This window comes from Acomys russatus, chromosome 14 (assembly GCF_903995435.1).
Source record: "Acomys russatus chromosome 14, mAcoRus1.1, whole genome shotgun sequence".
NCBI lineage: Eukaryota > Metazoa > Chordata > Mammalia > Rodentia > Muridae > Acomys > Acomys russatus.
Genome location: NC_067150.1, coordinates 5,267,914 through 5,286,968, shown reverse-complemented (window position 1 = coordinate 5,286,968; position 19,055 = coordinate 5,267,914). Strand labels below are relative to the sequence as shown.

The following is a 19,055-nucleotide window of genomic DNA, read 5'->3' as shown; positions in this document are numbered from 1 at the left end:
ACTGCTTGGCTGTGAGTGAACTGAGCAAGAGGGATGATCAACACAGTTCAGAAGTGACTGCTGTCTCCTGTGTACCTACATGCCCTCTGTCTTGCTGCTGCTTTTCCTTATCCCTGCAGGAAACATTTGATCTTGAAAGAGTGGGGTGAGATAATCATGTGACAGCGCGTGATGCTGTTGTAAGAAGGGAAGGACCAGCATGATGTCAGACAGGACAGGGACAGAGGATGGGGTTCAGCAGGCATTGAGGAGGGGTGTGAATCCTTTGATGTCATGAATATCATAATGCGCATCATTCAAGTTTGAAGACTTTTTAGGCTTCTCCTCAGTGCTTGTAAGGAATTATAGAGGAGTGTTTTTGCGAAGATTGTGATTTCAGATTCACAGAACACAGTTGCCGCTGTATAAGGCCAGTACCGCTGCCCCAGACTAAGGTCTACCAACAACTACTACCCTGGTACCTCTTGGGTTCCATTTTCATGTCAGAATCCACCTATGATTTCCAGTCCCAACATTGGTCCTCCATATATACATCAAAGGAAACATAGATGTCAACATAACCATTTGTCCAGCTATACAAGAGTTGAGCTTTAAAAATCCATGTTGTCTGAATTACTCAATGTCACCTGAAAAATAGAAATTGGAATCCCTGAGTCTGTACTCAATCTGGACCTGGAGAGTAGAAAGTTTCAGTAGATACTACAAAAAGTTCTTGGCAGAGGCAGCCACAGCCACAGGAGCTCCTGAACCCAAGGGTGTGCAGCACAAAGGTGAGACGGAAGCTTGGTGGTCTCCTGCTAACATGTATGAGGGGGTGTGTAGCAGGCACACCCAGTTAGTCATCAGAAGACAGCACGAGGTTGCAGAATTCAGGACAGTGGGTGGGGATCAAGATCTGGGATGTGATCTTCTGAACTGCTGGCTCAAAAGCAAAGAAGGAAGAAGACGGGGTGAAATCCAGAGACACAGGAGGGAACTTCATCCAAAGTCATTCTTGCCTTAGGAAGGTGATGTGTGTGGCTTTAGGTTTTTTGCTTATTTTGTTTGTTTGTTTGTTTGTTTGTTAATGAAGAAAGGACTTCAGAACTGAATTCATATTTAGGGGATAGTCCACAAAAAAGCACAGATGGCAGTGAAGAGTAGGGAAATGTCAAAGAAAATAACAAAAGCCCTGCTATACAGCTCACCCTCTTATCCCAGGATGCCATTCGGTACATGAAGAGAAGTGGGGATGAAGGAAAGTTGGGGAGAGAGCAGCAGAAACCGATTTTTTCATACAACTCAAAAAATTTAGTTGTATGATTCTCTACAAAGCAAAACAAAACAAAACAAAAACAGAAACAGAAACAAAACCCTTTATCTACAACAACATTCCAGAAAGCATTCGTTTCATGAGTATCTGACTCATTGAAATGGTCCTTTATGAAGAGAACTCCTTATTTTTCAAAGAGCTAGTTACCTTTGTAGTACTTTAGCATTCTTTCCACAAATGTAAAAGAAATAACTTTATCCCTGCCCCCCCACCCCGTGTGTGTGTGTGTGTGTGTGTGTGTGTGTGTGTGTGTGCGCGCGCACACACATCATCATGCAGAAATGTCTTCTAAAGGCAAGAAGCTAGCCACATGAAGTCTTCCTGGGATGATATATTACCGTCCTTAGGGTGGAACTGTCTTCCTACTCAGTAATGCAGAGCAATGAACTAAATGTAAAAGTTCACTGTGACCTGTGAAGAGCCAGGGAAGTGATTCATAAAAACAAGATCACATGCACTGAGAGGACCAACGAGCTTCCCCATTACTCCTACGATGAGAACACAGTCACTGGGGCAGAGAGGAACAAGCAGCCCATTAACAGAATCTCCGTCTTGACATGTCAAAACCATATTTCTTCTGACATTCCCCTCATAGGATTTTAAATCCTGGGCAAGATTTTCCAGTATCCTCTCATATTTCACCTTTATTCAAAAGGTCTGTATATTAAATGAGAAACCTTAGGAAGAAGAAACTAAGGTACTGAAGAAAGAGGGAGGGAAGATGGAAGGAGAGGAAAGAAGAAAAGAGAGATAGAAGGAAGGAGGAGGAGGAGGATCCCAGGCTCCTTCAGCAGGGTGAAAACAGTTACTGTGGAGGACCCAGCTCCTAACAACCCAAATGTGACTCCAAAGAGTCACGTCTACTACAGCACACAACTATAGCCCCTATCCTCTAGAAACTTCAGCTCAATTGAAATCGTGCTGATGCTCTGAATCTAACCCTTTTCACTAATGACCTTCTTCCTGGGTGAGGAGTTAGTTATTTATTCTGCAGAGTCTTGTCAATGACTCTCAGAAAGGTTCAACTATGTTTGAATCCCAGCGTACCTCCATGCCCTGCCCACTTTTTCCTGATAAACTTCTGTGTGGATCCACTTAGGATATAACAAGGTACGGTACTGCTGTATGTCTGTTCCTCATACTTTCCTTGAGTCACCACTAGATTTCAATGTATCTTTCTAATAGATAGCCAGGAAATATACTGTTTTTTAAATCCCAAAATTATCTTTCAAGAAAATGTTCTATGCCTGATACCGGAAACCTACCCAATGACTCAGTACTAGTAAAATTTTGGTTGTGGGAGAAGAATCTACAATCACTAGTTTACTAACCCAGCAGTCTATAAACATTTGTCTCTAAGCCCACAGTTAAGTGTAGTTACTTCTCATGCAGGAAGCTTCTCTTTGCAGCAGATAGAGAACATTACAGAAAACTACAACCAACCAAACTTCAGGGTTGCGGTGCTGACCTACAAAACATTCCCAGAATGCTCAGAAAGCATTGTGGAAGAGTGGGCAGGAAGATTGTAAGAGTCGGGGGCGGGAGAGGGGAGAGCAGGGAGATTATGTCTTCTAGCAACATCAAACGCTGTACCTGTTAAAGTCTCACCAACATGACTGCCCAAATGTGAGTTGAACAGAGATGACACCAACGAACATGACAAACTTGGTGGGGAAAAGCCCAAGAGACCTCCACTGTTCCCAAAGAGCTATAGGCAACAGAAGAAAGCTAGGAGTGGGAGAGGTGGTCTTCTGTAGAAAAAGCACACCAGTTGGTCCACTGTCAAATGGCCATCCCTGAAACATGTGGAGAAGTCACACTATTTGGACTGTAGAGGCTATGTTGAGGAATGTATGTGTATAGGTGTATGTATCTATACAAATACATATATGCATGCAAAAACAATTAATGAAAAAGAGACCATGAATTTGAAGGCAAGCAGGGAGGGGGATTTGAGTGGGAAAAGAGAAGGGAGAAACACGCCAACTAAAAAAAAAATGTGCTGTATTAGGTTAGTCCTCAGGAGCCACCCACACCATGAAACACATTTGTTTTGACGGCATGTTGCTTGGAAAGACAAACTAAAAAAAGACAAACAACTTCAGTGGTAGTCTGGGACATCGTTGGAGATACATGGTTTTAAAGGGAAAGTAGTACATAGTTAATTGTTTCTGTGCTAAGAACTCATGCTTGGTGTGAGCAGTGGGGACTGCTTACTAAAACATACTTTAAATGCAGCTTTAAAGGATTAATTCCTGAATTTTATCTACACATGCCTATTTAATTGATTTTATGCAATAGATATTAGGAAACAAAACACTTACATTTTTCCATCTGTCCCCAGGAGACTGTATATTTGTTTTGGTTACTTGTATGGGGAAAATGGAGGACCTGCCCTCATGTCAGCTAGCCCATAAAAGTTCCCATTTATATCCCTTGGCCCATTTTCAATATTGGTAGTTTCTCTTCATTCTCAAAAGGCCACTTCACATAAAAGGAGTTCACTGATGGAGACATGCTACGCAAAGGGATTAGCTTCTCAAGGATTTCAGGAGATCTGGGACACAGGATGGCAATAAGAAACAGGGATCAGTGACCAGTGAGCAAAAACAGGGACAAAGAAGCTTAGCCAACAGTCTCTTAGCTCTGCATGTCTCTCTAATCCATGAGGCTGCATCCACTGCCTGTGAACTGTTGGATCCTAACACAAAAGCAGCCCCATCTGTAAGCAGGAGATAAAACAGTTGGCCTTTCTATTGCCTCTGGTCTGGGGCCACTTAGCATAACAGTGTGGCCCTTTGGTCACTATGCTGGCCTCTTGCAGAGGTGGGAGAGTTGGAAGTAGAGAAAGTTATATAAAGACCAGCTTGTGAGAAACCAGCTTGCAGAGGCAGCCCTTATTTACCTGGGCTTCACTGCCTGGAGAGCCTCTGAAAGGTGAATCCTAGGAACTTGGATGAGGTGGACACTGTAATAGTGGCTCACCGACGTCCAAGTGGCTCTTGCTTCCCTTCTCTCCCCACTTTTAGTTCTCTTGAAACCAGGCCACAGTCAGGATATGGCATATGTCCTGGCTCCTCTGTATCTTCCCCTCGTAAACCCTGCCCCCTGCTCTCCAGACTTAGCCGCACACGTTTTACAATTTCACTATCTTAGGCAGTAAAATCATAGTTTAATTATATTAGACTGTTCTGTGGGCAAGGGCAGCAAGGACATTTCCAAGTAGGGTATGTAACACACTAAAGTATACATCTAAACTGTTAGGAATGTACTTGTTCTGCTCTGGAAAGTCATCGCAGTCAACCCTGTTATTTCAGAAAGAGATCTGCTTAGAGAGTGAAGATGTGAGCCAGAATAAGGTTCAGGGACAAGCTAGCACCCTAACTAACACTCACACGCATCTATGCACTTGCTTAATGTTGCTCAGAGAACCTCTATCCCTCCGCATGTGTGTCACCTCCCCCATTGCAGAGCACAAGCCCTATTAGGGCTAGAGTCTTGTGAGGGACAGTGTCTGTTACAGCCCTGGAGCTACCAAGTAGGCTAGACTGGCTTGGTCATCAATCCGCAGTGATGTGCTGGTCTTAACGCTTAGTCGTTCTAAGAAGTTGAGTTCTGGGTATCAAGCACAATGTCCTCGTGCTTGCAAGACAAGTATCGTGCACCGTGAGAAATTTTATTTTCTGCTGTTATCAAAAAAAGGGAGGAGAAAGGGGGAGTGAAAGAGGCAGAAAGGAAGAAAGAAAATAAGGAAGATGGAAAAGGAAGTGAGGGGAGAGAAAAGAAGTCAGGAGGGGGAGGGATCTAAGATGGAACAGTGGTGATGCAGAGCTGTGAAAATCTGGTGGTAAGTATGGAGCTGTTGGGGTATGGCTTGAGCAGTATTTGAATAATGAGGTAAATGGCCAAGAAGCTTGTATAGTGAAGGCAAGGAAAGATTATACAAGTTTGGATGACAGGCGGAGCCTGAGAACATTAGGAGACAGCCGGAGAGTCTCTAGGTTAGACAACACATCATCAGGCATACTCTGAAGATTCTGTCCACAGCTCTGTTTCTACTCTGTGGTCAAAGGGAAGACTCTTTTAAAGACATTTGAGGACGAATCCCAGATTAAAGTTCCTGGTAGATGGGTCTACCAAGCTTCAGTGGATGACATCATACCCATTATGGTGCGGGCAGGACAAACTGGATTATTATTTTAAGGAGGGGGTATATAAAGTTGGCTAGGGTAGATCTAGGAACAGTGGGAGTTAAATATGATCAAAGTCCATTATGAGATTCTCAAAGAATTGATAAACCAGTATAATCCTGATGGTGGTAGGCCATTGATTAGAGATCCTGGTGCTCTCTAAGGCAATCATGCCATAGAAGAAGACAGCAGCGGAGCCAGGGAAGGGCCGCAACATCTCCAAGCCCTTTTTGTGGCTCCAAGAGCAACATGTGTGACTCGTGAGAAAGTGCTGGCTTTCTGAAACATGGGAGGTCACAAAGTCTTATGAACTAAAGTTGAAACAGAAAGAGGAGGAAATTGAGGTGCAGGACTTGGAAACTACTGACCGTGGGTGTACTGATGTAGTCACTGCCTTCTGAGAACCTCCCTGGCCAGGCATTGTATGGGCACATTTGAGACCTGGGCGTTGACTTGGGGGAAATAGTCACTAACCATGAAACCATAAAATACCAGGAACGCTGCCACTCAGTGAGTTACTGCAAAGCGGCCAGCGTTTTGAAGGGGTGTGAATTTTGTCCAAGAACATTGGTGAAAAATTTAGGGAGGAAATAACACTTGGGCGATGTTTTAAATTTGAAGAATATTGGTATAAAAATAACATTCCCCAGAGGAAGAAAGAGAACACTGAGGGAACACAAGCAAGCTTGTTTTAGACGGCACCAGAAAGAAGAAAGGTTTCAATCTCTCATGCATGTTTCTTCATGCTGTTGACAGGTTTTATCCACATACAAAACTGATTCCTACATATTTTTGTGTAGGATATGACTATCTCCCTCCCAGTGGAATGAGAGTGAGTCTATCTGCTGCACTCCAGGGCAGGCCCTGAGCTCAGGAGCAGTCAGCCAGCACAGACTGGATCCCATGGCTTTTTATTTTTAAGAGAGAGAAAAAGAGGAAGGGAGGATGAGGTAGAAGTTGTGTGGGCCGGGAAGTGGGAGAAACCTGGCAAGTGTTAGACAGGCAATGAATCTCATCAAAATGTATGAAAATGTCAAAGAATAAACACAATCATTATGCTAAAGTCTTACTCTAATATTTGTGTGTGTGTGTGTGTGTGTGTGTGTGTGTGTGTGTGTGAGAGAGAGAGAGAGAGAGAGAGAGAGACGGAGACAGAGACAGAGACAGACAGACACATACACACACAGACAGACAGACAGACAGAGAGAAAGAGAGAGAGAGAGCATGTGTGTGTGTATGTGTGTAAGAGCGTGCATGCTTTCTTGTACATGTGCTTGTGGAGGTTGGAGAATAACCCCATGGGTGTTGTTCCTCTAGCTTTTTTTTTTTTGTGAGACAGTCTCTGCTAACAGCTTTGAAGCTTTCCAAGTGGGCTAGACTGGCTAGTCACCAAACCTCAGTGACGTTTTGTTCTTTATGTCCCTAGAACTTGGGTCATAAGTTAGTGTTACCATACCCAGCCTTTTAAAAAGGATATATTCTGGAGATCAAACACAGGTACTCATGCTTGCAAGACAAGCATTTTATTATCTCTTCGGATCATTACTTTAGTATGTCTGACTGAGTATGTCTGTGCACATGTATGCACATATGTATATTAGTCATACACATGGCATGCTGCACTTATGTATAACAGAGTAAAACTTTGGAAAGTTAGTTTTCCCCTTCCACCACATAGCCTCGCAGTTCAAATGTCAGTCATTAGGTTTGGTGGTAAGCACCTTTGCCTGTCAGGCTCTGCCAGTCCAACTTTAATGTATTTACTGCTATATTATTAAAAGTCTTAGAGAGTGTAGGGAGTGACTGCCACATGCCCATCAAATGGATTCTCGGTCCAATAGTGCTGACTTGATTTTGTTTGTTGTTTAATTTGCATCTGACAAACCTTCAGAATCAAGTTCTAAGCTCCAAGAAACCTCTGATCTCTTATTCTATACAGTTCAGGAGCCTAATATCCCCAAAAGGCTGGTGGATCATTTAAAATCACACAAGCAGCAAGCAGGAGAGCCTAGCTTCCAATGCACACTAGCTAAGAAGAGGTCCGAGCACTTCCTTACAGTCTACTGACACATAACACAGATGGGCTCGGCTCCCCCTCCCAGCACAACTTAGCGTGCTGAAGGTATGCGGAGCTAACAGGATTGTATTCTTGGTGCTTCAAACTGGAGCATGGAATGTCACCTCGAACAAACAAAACAAACCAAGAAAAAAAAAAGAAAGAAAGAAAACTGAGGAATAAAAAGTTGAGGTTGTTCTTACTCAGTGTTGGATGTATGAGACACTATCCTACTGATGAAACATCCACATTACCTCCAAGAACCATGCCCGCCTGACAGCACTTTCTCAGGCGACATGCAGGGCAATTTTTTCTCCGGATTTTATCAACAATGCAGTCATTTCTTCCAGCACATAAATAGTTGTGCTGCCCTAAAAAAGGAAAAAGTATGTTATTCATGTGTTCCAAAGACTCCAGGTCCAATGGTAGACACAGGGTACCAAGCTCATGGCTGCTGTAGCTGGCCTCTTGCTGCCCACCACTGCGTCCTGGGAATGGGGTGCTGGTTAGTGCTAAAAACAGTTAAAAACCATTTAAACAGAAACAAGCGAGCTGTGGTCATCAAATTGAATGCAAGTTTTATGTCATGGCAGGCAAAGAGCTGCATAGTTCAGCATTTTATTTATTTTTATTTATTTATTGTGTGTTTGTTTTCAAGACAGGGTTTCTCTTCCTAACCACCCACGCACTCCTGGAGCTCATGTTGTATACCAGGCTGGCGTCGAACTTACAGAGATCCTCCTGCCTCTGCCTCTCTGAGTGCTGGGTTTAAAGGCCTTGTGCCACCATGCCCAGCTCCAGCATTTAAGTTTAAGTAGGTGGGGGCATTTCTGATAGTCGAGCACACTCACGTGAAATAATCACCATACTGGGTTGACATAACCCACATCTCGTGTCATGTGTCCCTCCGGGGGACACCCATAGAAGACTGGAATGCATGCACAAATGGTTTTAGTGGCTCCATAAGATCTGGAAGCTCAGTTCCTTCTAAATCATGACCATCCTTGGGACTCAGTGCTGGGCCATGAGAATTGCTAAGCAGACACATCACCAGCCTAGTAGTTTCAGGTTAGTCTCCATGGAGTCGGCTTCCCTCAGGGAACACAGCAGTTGCCTAAGAATGTGGCATGGAGCCCAGACACTGCCTCCGTGGCTCAGTGCCTACCTGGGATGTCCAACCATTAAGAACGGGGGGGCTTTCATCACAGTGTCATTCCTTTAGGTACACGAGTGCATGTTTAGGTATGGAAGAGTCAACAATCGATGTACTGGCTTTGTCCCAGCATGATTATGGGCGTGACAATCCTGTAAACCATGGGTTGCCTCCACTTTCCTACCAGTAATCTTCCCCAGCTTCCATTCAGGTTTTAAGAGTGTCCCATGCTCAGGCCTATTTGCTTGCTCCTTATTTTAATGTCTCTGGTTATACACAATTGATTCTCCTTGGTCCAGTGGTCCATGGTCACTCTGCAAGTCTGCAACAAGGCAGTCTATGCAACTACTCAGCTATCTGCCCATATATTCTCCAACAGAAGTTAACAGCATGCATGACATAATGACAAACTTAATAGGAGATGCTGTCTAGCTCCCAATTAAAGATCACAGCATCTGCTCTGTTGAAACCGGTGGAAAATTTTTATGAACTGTATAACAGACTATGATGATATATTTCTTTCTCCTGGGGAAATAGGAACTATTTATTACATTATATTATGCCTTTCTTTATATGTGTGCCAGTGTGTGTGTGTGTGTGTGTGTATGTGTGTGTGTATGCGTATACATGGGGGTGCAAATGTACAGGTCCACATGTGTGTGTACGCATGGGGAAGTCACAAGTCAACCATTAGTGTCACTCCTCAGGAGCAGTCTAGCTTGTTTTTGAGGAAACATCTCTCCCTTGGACTTGGGGCTTGACAATTAGGCTAGGCTGGCCAGCCAGTAAGCTCCTGGGATTGACAGATCTTTGCCTCTCCAGCACACACCACCATACATGGCTGGGTTTCTATGTTTATGCAGCTAGTACTTTTCCAGCTGAGCTATCCCCAGCCCCCTCTTTTCTTTTAAATTATTTATACCTCTTTATGCTCTTCGGAGTCTCACATGCTGAGCATCCCTGTCTTGCCAGTGTGTCTCTCTCCCCTCCCCTGACTCATCTTTCAAGGCTCTGCTTATCTTTTTCCATCTGGTCTAACCTGGCGGATGTCAGAAAACCCTAGGTGCTTTCCTGTGGACCACATGCTCATGTCATAAAACCTGCATGCCTGTTTTTCCCAGTGAAAGCTGAACTTTCAATGCTTTAACCTTTTTGTCTAATAAGAATTTGACACATTTTATTGGATAAATACATGCCTCTTAATGTTCACTGTTCACTTGTGGCGATTTGAATACAGTCATACACAACAATAAGACCTATAAATTTTATGTATTGCTTTGCATAGTAAATTAGAATGATCATTTTTATTATCTTCAAGAATTTTTATTATATAACACTTTTATACATAACCCATTGCCTTTTACACCATGAATTAAATGTATAATATAGCAAGCTTCTCTCTCTCTCTCTCTCTCGTTCTCTCTTGCTCTCTCTGTCTCATGTGTGTGTGTGTGTGTGTGTGTGTGTGTGTGTGTGTGTGTGTGTGTGATTGTGTCTGCATCCATTGGCAGATGGATGAGTACATGCATTTGGAAGTAAGATGACAACTTTGGGTTTCTCAGGTATCTTTTTCACTTTTTTCACAATTGATTATGTGTTTACTCTTTAAAAATCTTTTTTGAAAAGCATTTAATAAATCTTTCTATCTGCATAGAGCATTGTAGATGTCTAAACATTCTTTTTACCACAGTGTTTTTGAAAATTCTATTACTTAAAACAATTTTAAAATTTAAATATGTTTGATTTATTTCCCCTCCCTGAAGTCCTTTCAGATCCCCTCTTTCTCTCAACCCACTGAAATTTAAGTTCTTTCCCTCAAAACAAGTAAAAATCCTACACAACAAAAAGCCCCAAACCACAAAGAAAACAAGAAAACAAAATAAAACCACACCTAAAAAGAAAAGAGAAAAAAAAAAACATAAAAAAAATCCAAAAAGCCAAACTGTAACAAAATAAAAGCATATGAGTGCACACACACACACACACACACACACACACACACACACAGAGAGAGAGAGAGAGAGAGAGAGAGAGAGAGAGAGAGAGAGTTCATTATTTGTTGGTTAGCTACTTCTGACACACAAGAAGGGCTGTCCTGGAATGTGGTATACTCAGTGTAGCTCTATTGGAGAAAACTGATTTTCCCTCTCCCTGCAAGGATACATGACAGTTCAGCTGTGAACTTTTACCCTAGTGACTAAGTTTTCACTCATTTTTTCATTCATTTAAAAAATATAGCAAAATAAAATACCATAAGACAAAACAAAAAGTATCCTATCAAAGTAGGACAAGAGAAGCCATCAGAAGGAAAAGATCCCAAGAGAAGGCACTAGAATCAGAGGCTCTCTCATGTCATACAAGTAGGGAGTGGGAGGGGATGGGCGTTGTGGGAGGGAATATGAGGAGAGACAGATAAAATTGAGGGGCATTCAAGGGGTTGTATGGAAAATGAATACAGTAGAAACATCCTAAAACGTTCACACATGTGAAGGTGATCTAAATGACATTTCCAAATAATGGGGAAGGCAGAGTCCCCACTGGCCATCTTTTGTCACCCAGAGAAACTCTCAGCACAGGGATTGAGTTACATCTAATTAAGTTGTTGGCCAAAGGGGCTCATGGGAATCACCAAACCTCAGGCTGTTTCGAAGACAACAGGGTTGCTCTGGACTAATTGACAGCAAAGTCCCATTGCTGAAGACAGCACGTATAATGAGCATGATGTTGAGCTGGTGCCTACATAATGCCTTCACCTCTATGGTCCAGCTTCTTTGGTACATTATCAAAAGAGTAACAGAAATACCAAGGCCACCACAACCCCTTTTTCTACAAGGGGTAACTGTCTGCAAGATATTCTAGAGCAACAGTGGCACAAAGCTTGTGGAAGTAACCAACCAATAAACTGATTTGACTTAAGGCCTATGCTACAAGTTGTAGCCCATAGCCAACACTGCATGGGTGACCAAGAACTTAAGACTAGATAGGCCAGAGACAGAGGGAAAAAAATTAAATAATACTACTATAAAAAAGGAAAAAGTGTAGAGATAAAATGGCTCTTAATGATAGTCTGCTATACTCAAACACTCAGAGAAGCCTCCTCCTGCAGCTCTGGAAACAAATATAGAGACCCACAGTCAGACATTACACAGAGAGTGAGAGACCTTGGGACACTCAGCCCTACATGGGATGTCTTCATCAATCCCTCCCCTCAGAGCTCAGGAAAACAGATGGGCAAGGAGGCAAAAAGAGTATAAGAGCCAGAGGAAAAGAAGGGCACAAAGGAAACAAGATCCTTTAAATCACAGAGACTGAAGCAACATGCACAGGGCCTGCATGGGTCTGAACTAGGTCCACTGAACACACACACACAAACACACACACACACACATACACACACACACACACACACATCTAGTTTAGTGTTTTGTAGGAATAAGAGGACCTTCTGCTCTTTATTTAAGATGGACCTAGAACTTTTCCAAATAGGATAGGGATATCTGGCCAATGAATTTCCAAGGATCTGTCTGTCTCGTCCTCCCATCTTGCCATTTTTGGATGATAAGAATGGGCCACTCTGACCAAAATTTTGTGTGTATTCTTGCAGCTGAGCTTAGGTCTTCATGCTTGAAAGGCCAGGGCTTAACTGACTGAGCCCAGTAATTCTTTATATTGCTATTGTCTACAGAAAGAGAAATCTTCATTACTCCCAAAGAACGATGTTTAATGACCTGCAGACTAGATAATGCTGAATAATTGTACTTGGATATTGTTTTTGACTACTCTCCATATTTAACCTTGTGGTGTTTCAGTTATTTAAAATGCCCGTAGTACAAAAAATTGCAAGACTAAAACATGAGTAGGCAACATAATTGCCTAGTGACTGGTAATGTTTTAATTATGTTACATGGTTCCATTTTGACTGAAATGAAACTTTTGCATTGTAAAGTAGAAAATAATTTCCTGTAAAATGAGAAATTCGTATTGTGTTGCCTATTTTTGAGGAGTTTTTCTTTTTTTTAAGTGTTAGGAGAATATGCGTATGGGGGAGGAATGCCCCCATGAGTACAAGTGCCCTCAGAAGCCATGGGCATTAGGTCTCTGCAGTTGGAGTTACAGGCAGTTGTGAGCTATCTGGCGTGGAAACCAAATTTAGGTCACCTGTAGTTGTAATACATGGTCTTACACATTGAGCCGTCTCTCTAGCCTTTTAATAAGAGCACAGTGAGAAATGTTCATTCGTGTATGAGAGAAGTCACAATATTTCATGCCACCTTTTAAAATAGGAGGAAAATATACAGAAACGAACCTATGTAAACAACTGTGGTATATCAGAGGAAGTACAACTCAGGAAGGGGAGACTGAGGCTGCGTGAACTGTCACAGATGGAGAAACTCCTCCAACTGCAGAGACACAGAGATCCTGAGCAAAATACAACAGAAGCAAGTTGCTTATATCCAGTCTGGGATACTTTTTAAAAATAGTCAATTTCTGTAACCCAGAAGTGGAGAAAGAAAAAGGGCAGAGATACAATCTCAAGTGGTACATATGGAGCCTAGGAGCTAAGAACTGGGGTTAAACTCCATGAGTGAGTGTCACTGGGTTTTATCAACTATACCTCAAGGCAGGCTCCATGCCCAACAGCTGTTGGCCAACACAAAGTGAACTCCATAGTTTTTTGTGTGTAGAATTTTGTTTCATTTTGTTTTGCCTGGGCTTTTTCCTCCTTACTGTACTTTTAGTTTGTTTAGGTGTGTGTGTGTGTGTGTGTGTGTGTGTATGTGTGTGTGTGTGTGTGTGTGTGTGTGTGTGTGTGTGTGTGTGTGTTTGAAAGAGCAAGTGAAAGCAAGAGAAAACAAGAGAGGGGAATGAAAGAGAAGGAAGAGAAGAGAGAGAGAGACCTAAAGTTTGGTAGGTAGGGAGATGAAGAGGATCTGAGAAGAGTTGAGGGAGGGAGAAAAGGCATGATTTTATATATACATATAATTAGTTTTTAATTTAAAAAAAGGGTTAAGGCTAAGATATGACCTGGGTAGGCCTAATGAAGAGCATTAAAAACTGAGCTCTGCTTAAAGAGTAGACCCTCATAAAGCTATCTTGGCCACGGAAGCAGGGCTAGAAGACACAACACAGCAAAGCCTATAGAAAACAAGCATGCACCCAAACTTCAGGTGAGAAGGCAAATTGTCTAGGACTGAAACGGAGACAAAGGAAAACTCGGTTATAGTGGGAGGTGAGGCTGCACGTAGTGGGTGGCTGGAAGTGTGCCTCTGAAGGTTATTCATGACTTTCCCCAGCCCTTTCCATTTTGTTTCTGCAAGATGAATGCCTTACTCTTCTGTGTGTCCCTCTATCATTCTCCTATAATTTCGTATCCAACTTGGGCCCAGCTTCCATGTGCTGACCCTCCAAAACTGTGAGGCAAAGCAAGCCAATCTTCCTTTAAGTCCTTCTGTCACTTATTTGGTCACAACTGTGCAAAACAGTAACAATACAGTGTTTATTTATTTTTTTATTAATTTATTCTTGTTACATCTCAATGGTTATCCCATCTCTTGTATCCTCCCATTCTTCCCTCCCTCCCATTTTCCCCTTATTCCCCTCCCCTATGACTGTTCCTGAGGGGAATTACCTCCCCCTGTATATGCTCATAGGGTATCAAGTCTCTTTTTGGTAACCTGCTGTCCTTCCTCTGAGTGCCACCAGGTCTCCCCCTCCAGAGGACATGGTCAAATGTGAGGCACCAGAGTACGTGAGAAAGTCATATCCTACTCTCTACTCAACTGTGGAGAATGTTCTGACCGTTGGCTAGATCTGGGTAGGGGTTTAAAGTTTACCGCCTGTATTGTCCTTGGCTGGTGCCTTAGTTTGAGCGGGACCCCTGGGCCCAAATCTGCCTATCATAATGTTCTACTTGTAGGTTTCTAGGACCCTCTGGGTCCTTTTACTTTGCTATTCTCCCATGCTTCTCTCATCTAGAGTCCCAATAGGATGTCCTCCCCTCTGTCCCAGTTTCCGGGTAAGTGAAGGCTTTCGTGGGACATGCCCCTTGGGCTAGTAGGCAGATATAAGTGAGTATATACCATTTGAATCTTTCTGCTTCTGGGTTAACTCACTATGATCATTTCTAGCTCAATCCATTTATCCACAAATTTCGGGAATTCCCTGTTTTTAATAGCTGAATAGTATTCCATAGTGTAAATGTACCACAGTTTCTTTATTCATTCTTCTACTGATGGACACTTAGGCTGTTTCCATGGTCTGGCTATTATGAATAAGGCTGCTATGAACATGGTTGAGCAAATTTTCTTGTTGTGTGCTGGAGCATCTTCTGGGTATATTCCGAGGAGTGGAATAGCTGGGTCTTGAGAAAGCTCTATTCCCATTTTTCTGAGATAGCACCAGATAGATTTCCAAAGTGGCTGTACTAGTTTGCATTCCCACCAGCAATGAAGGAGTGTTCCTCTCTCCCCACATCCTTGCCAGCACGTGGTGTCACTTGAATTTTTGACCTTAGGCAATCTGATGGGTACAGTGTTTATTTTAATGCTACTAGAAATATAGATATTTACCAAGAATGTTAACTAAATGATATGTTGTAGAATTTTACAAATGTATGCAACCTTAAGAAAAACTAGAGCCACTAGAGGCAATGCCCTCAACCCTTTTCAAGACATTCCACAGTGGACGGACACAACATAGGTAGGGGCTTATGGAGGAGAGTCTTGACCTTCTGACAAGCACTGTACAGTAGACTGAACATCCCTCGCAAGAAAGAACCATGTGGTCCCTAAACATCGGTCAGATAGTATTGTGAAATAATGATTTAAATTCTTGGCCTCTTGACTTTTTCAAAAGACGTATTTTCTGGGTCTGTCCAGAGTTGCCTGCAACAGATACTGGGAATCAGATTATTCAAATCTTGTCTCTTCACCCTGCATTCCTTGGAGAATTCACTGATGAAATAGTGGACAGGAGAGGGGATGCTGTTCTGTGGCAGACATTTGACTTTATGGAAGGCTGAGAACAGTGTGTCAAAGCCTTGTTGATGCTATGCCTTAAAGGCAGCTTGGGCCCTCCAAAACACATGCTGATATTTAATACCATAGAGAGACATCAGGAGGTGGGAGCAGGTAGGATGGGTGATTACAGCTTTGTCCTAAGAGTGGGTTAACCTGTGCATGTCACTCAGGGCTTAAGAGACAGTGACCTCATGGATTACCTGAGGAAAGGGTCTGCTGTAATATTCATTTTTCTGGGTCTCAATTTAGTTCATTGTCTCAACACATATCATCCACGGTCTCCAGACTGAGAAACTAAGAGGGAAGTAGGCGTGTCCCCTCAACTTAGAACGGAACTGTGAGGTAGAAATAGATCACGTTCTCATGTAATTCAGTCAGCCTGTGGTATTATGTTGTTAGCAATGGAAAATTGACTAAGACACTGACTGAAGACAATATAAATAAGTTCAAGTAATAAAAACACATTAAGCGCAATAAACATCATGATAATGTAAAAAGGAACAAATGAGAGAGGGACACAAAATTCACTGGAAAGCTCTATAAGTTTCTAGGAGACAAACTGGTCACCTTAAAAATTGATAATTAAAGTTAAAAATTACACAGCTCCTGACTTCCATTATAAATTGTATTTTAAAAATAGAAAAGTTCCTTTAGAAGAAAGAAACATGAGAATGATTTGTAAGAGATAAAAATCAGAAAGGATAATAAAAGTATAAAGCCATCCTTTTGCAGTCTCTAAAGCAATAACGACTACTTGTGATGCTTAAAAAGACCATCAAAACACCCATCCATTTTACAACTGTGTGTCTGTGTGGGACTGCCTCCTTATAGGCTTCAGCCAAAATATCAGATTGGATTTGGTTGCAGACAGGAGACTCCAGATGTCTTCTAAGAAGGCCCATTAAAATGACTTACACACTTGTGAAACATTGCCATTCTTCACTCGGCTTATGACTATATAGTAACTTCATTTTAAAATAACAACTAGGATTTGTTGTGCATATATCCTGCCAGAGATTCGTGAAACGTGAACAAAGCGATCATACTAATCATCAGAGACTCTTATAATCACAATTTCATTTGCCATTCTTGTCACTGAATTTCATAAAATTAATATCTAATGGATTATTATGTTTTCAATGAGGAAAGCAAAGTTTCAAAACCTACAAGTCACTGAGCTGGAGAGATGGCTTATTGGTTAGAAGTAATTCCTGCTCTTCCAGAGGATCAGAGGTGGGATCCCAGCACCCACATTGGCTGGCTCACAACCAGCTATAAGTCTAGTGCCAAGGGAATCAATGCACTCTTCTGACCTACACAGGCACCCACACACGCACTTGGCCGATAGTAATACAAGCACACACACACCCATGGGCGTGCACACACAGAGAATATATATATATGTATATTATATGCATAAATATACATACACACGCATATGCGTGCAGTGATCCAGTTTATGAAATATTAGTTTTAGCTTCTAATAAGGGCAACATTGGTGGGTATAATCCACATATACACTAGATCTTTGGATATCTTTTTGGGGGTGTAATCTTGAAGTTCCTAAAATGCTCTGAGTCTCTTTGATCTACTAAATACATTTTTTTTTTTGTAGCTACTAAACTTACTTTTGCTATCCAAGTTCCAATTTCTCCCACCTGTTTTAAATCCATGGCCTTGAGCAACTCATTTAATCTCCTAATCTATAAACTCGGAGCTCAATGCACAATGCTGTAAATAAAATGTGCTTCAGCTCAGCAGATGCATTCTGAATGCTCATTGGGTAGTAATTCCGATGGATCCATAAGCAAATCCTTATTGACTATCTACTATGTACCTGTATAATTCAATTTGAAGATACCCCAGGGCTTTATTTTCTATAACCACTGAATGTTTTGGCTGGGTCTTCTTTTCATTATCTTCTTCAGAGACCTATCATTTAATGAGCTAAACATCCACTTTCCGTTCACCAGATTCGTTATCTAATTACAAAGTGAAAACACCACATTCATTACAGTCAAAGAGATTTTCAGTCAAATTCAGTTCAATTGGTATCTACTCCCTAAGAAAATTAGCTGTTCAGTCTGTTTCCCAATTGCGTCGTAGAGCTGGAAATAATGTTTACATATGGCCTCTGTATTGAATGGAGCTACATGAGAGAGGTGATCACAATGCCTGATCAATTACGTAGAGCTGGAAATAATGTTTACATATGGCCTCTGTATTGAATGGAGCTACATGAGAGAGGTGATCACAATGCCTGATCAATTATTACATAGTTGCCATCAGCGGGCTGAAGTAGCGCCTTCGCCTTAGCCTTCGCTGTGAGCATTTTGTTTAGTGGTTAGCCCTTTCTTTGGGGAAGAAATAAAAGGGAAGGGGAGGGGAGGGGAACAGAGGAGAGAGGAAGGGAAGGGAGGGGAAGGAATGGAGGACAAAAGAGGGGAGGGGAAGGGAGAGGAGAGGAAGGGAGGGGAGGGGAGAGGAGAGGAAGGGAGGGGAGGGAAATGGAGGAGAGGGGAGGGGAAGGGAGGGCAGAAGAAGGGAGGGCGGAGGAGAGGGGAGGAGAGGGGAGGGGAGAGGAGAGGAAGGGAGGGGAGGAGGAGAGGGGAGGAGAGGGAAGGGGAGAGGAGGGAGAGGGAAGGAGGGGAGGGGAGGGAAGGGAAGATTTCCAGACAATGCAGAGAATGAAAAGTCCACTCACCTGGAAAGATCCTTACTTAAGATGTTAATTTTTAATGTCTCCTTCCCCCCAAAATTAGGCAGTGGTAAAAGTCTCCCAGGCCATGGGACATTTTTGTGCTAAGTCTTGACCAAACAGTGCCCTCTTATCTTTTTATAGATGCCAATGATAAGGCCTGCCCAGGATTTGCTCTGGCTCCACTAAGCATCCGATTGAGACCTAAGAATTTCCTGTCATAGAAGATTTCCTTTGTGGGTGTGTGTGTGTATGTGTTGGCTTAGAATCATTTGTACAATAAACCTTGGAGTGGAAACATAAATCAAATAAAAGCACAGTGCAGAGCCACTCTGAGCAGAGAAAGGATTAGGAGTGAATTAAGGAGCACAACTCTGAATCCCAGGCTCCAGAGGGAGGCCATGTTTACTTCTGAAAATATAACTAATATATGTTCAAATGTAAATAATCTGGTGAGACATCAGTGAAGTGGGAGTTAAGAGACAGAGGCAACATTAGAGTCACACTTAATGGGAGGAGGTAATTCTTTGTGTATTTCTTGGTAAAACTCAGATGGAACATAGTATCTCTACCTTATTGTATTTATAAAGGAGTTAAATGTTTTAAGCCAGTGCCCAGATGATAGGC

At 42.3% G+C, this 19,055-nt stretch overlaps 1 protein-coding gene across 1 annotated transcript in view; it reads right to left on the bottom strand.

The window, feature by feature from the left end:
* Positions 1 to 19,055, bottom strand: part of Pgr (progesterone receptor) — a 59,843-nt gene that overhangs the window by 30,829 nt on the left and 9,959 nt on the right. The window contains exon 3 of the mRNA XM_051155901.1: positions 7,813 to 7,929. Coding sequence (XP_051011858.1) covers positions 7,813 to 7,929 — 117 coding nt within the window. The remainder of the gene's footprint in view (positions 1 to 7,812; positions 7,930 to 19,055) is intronic.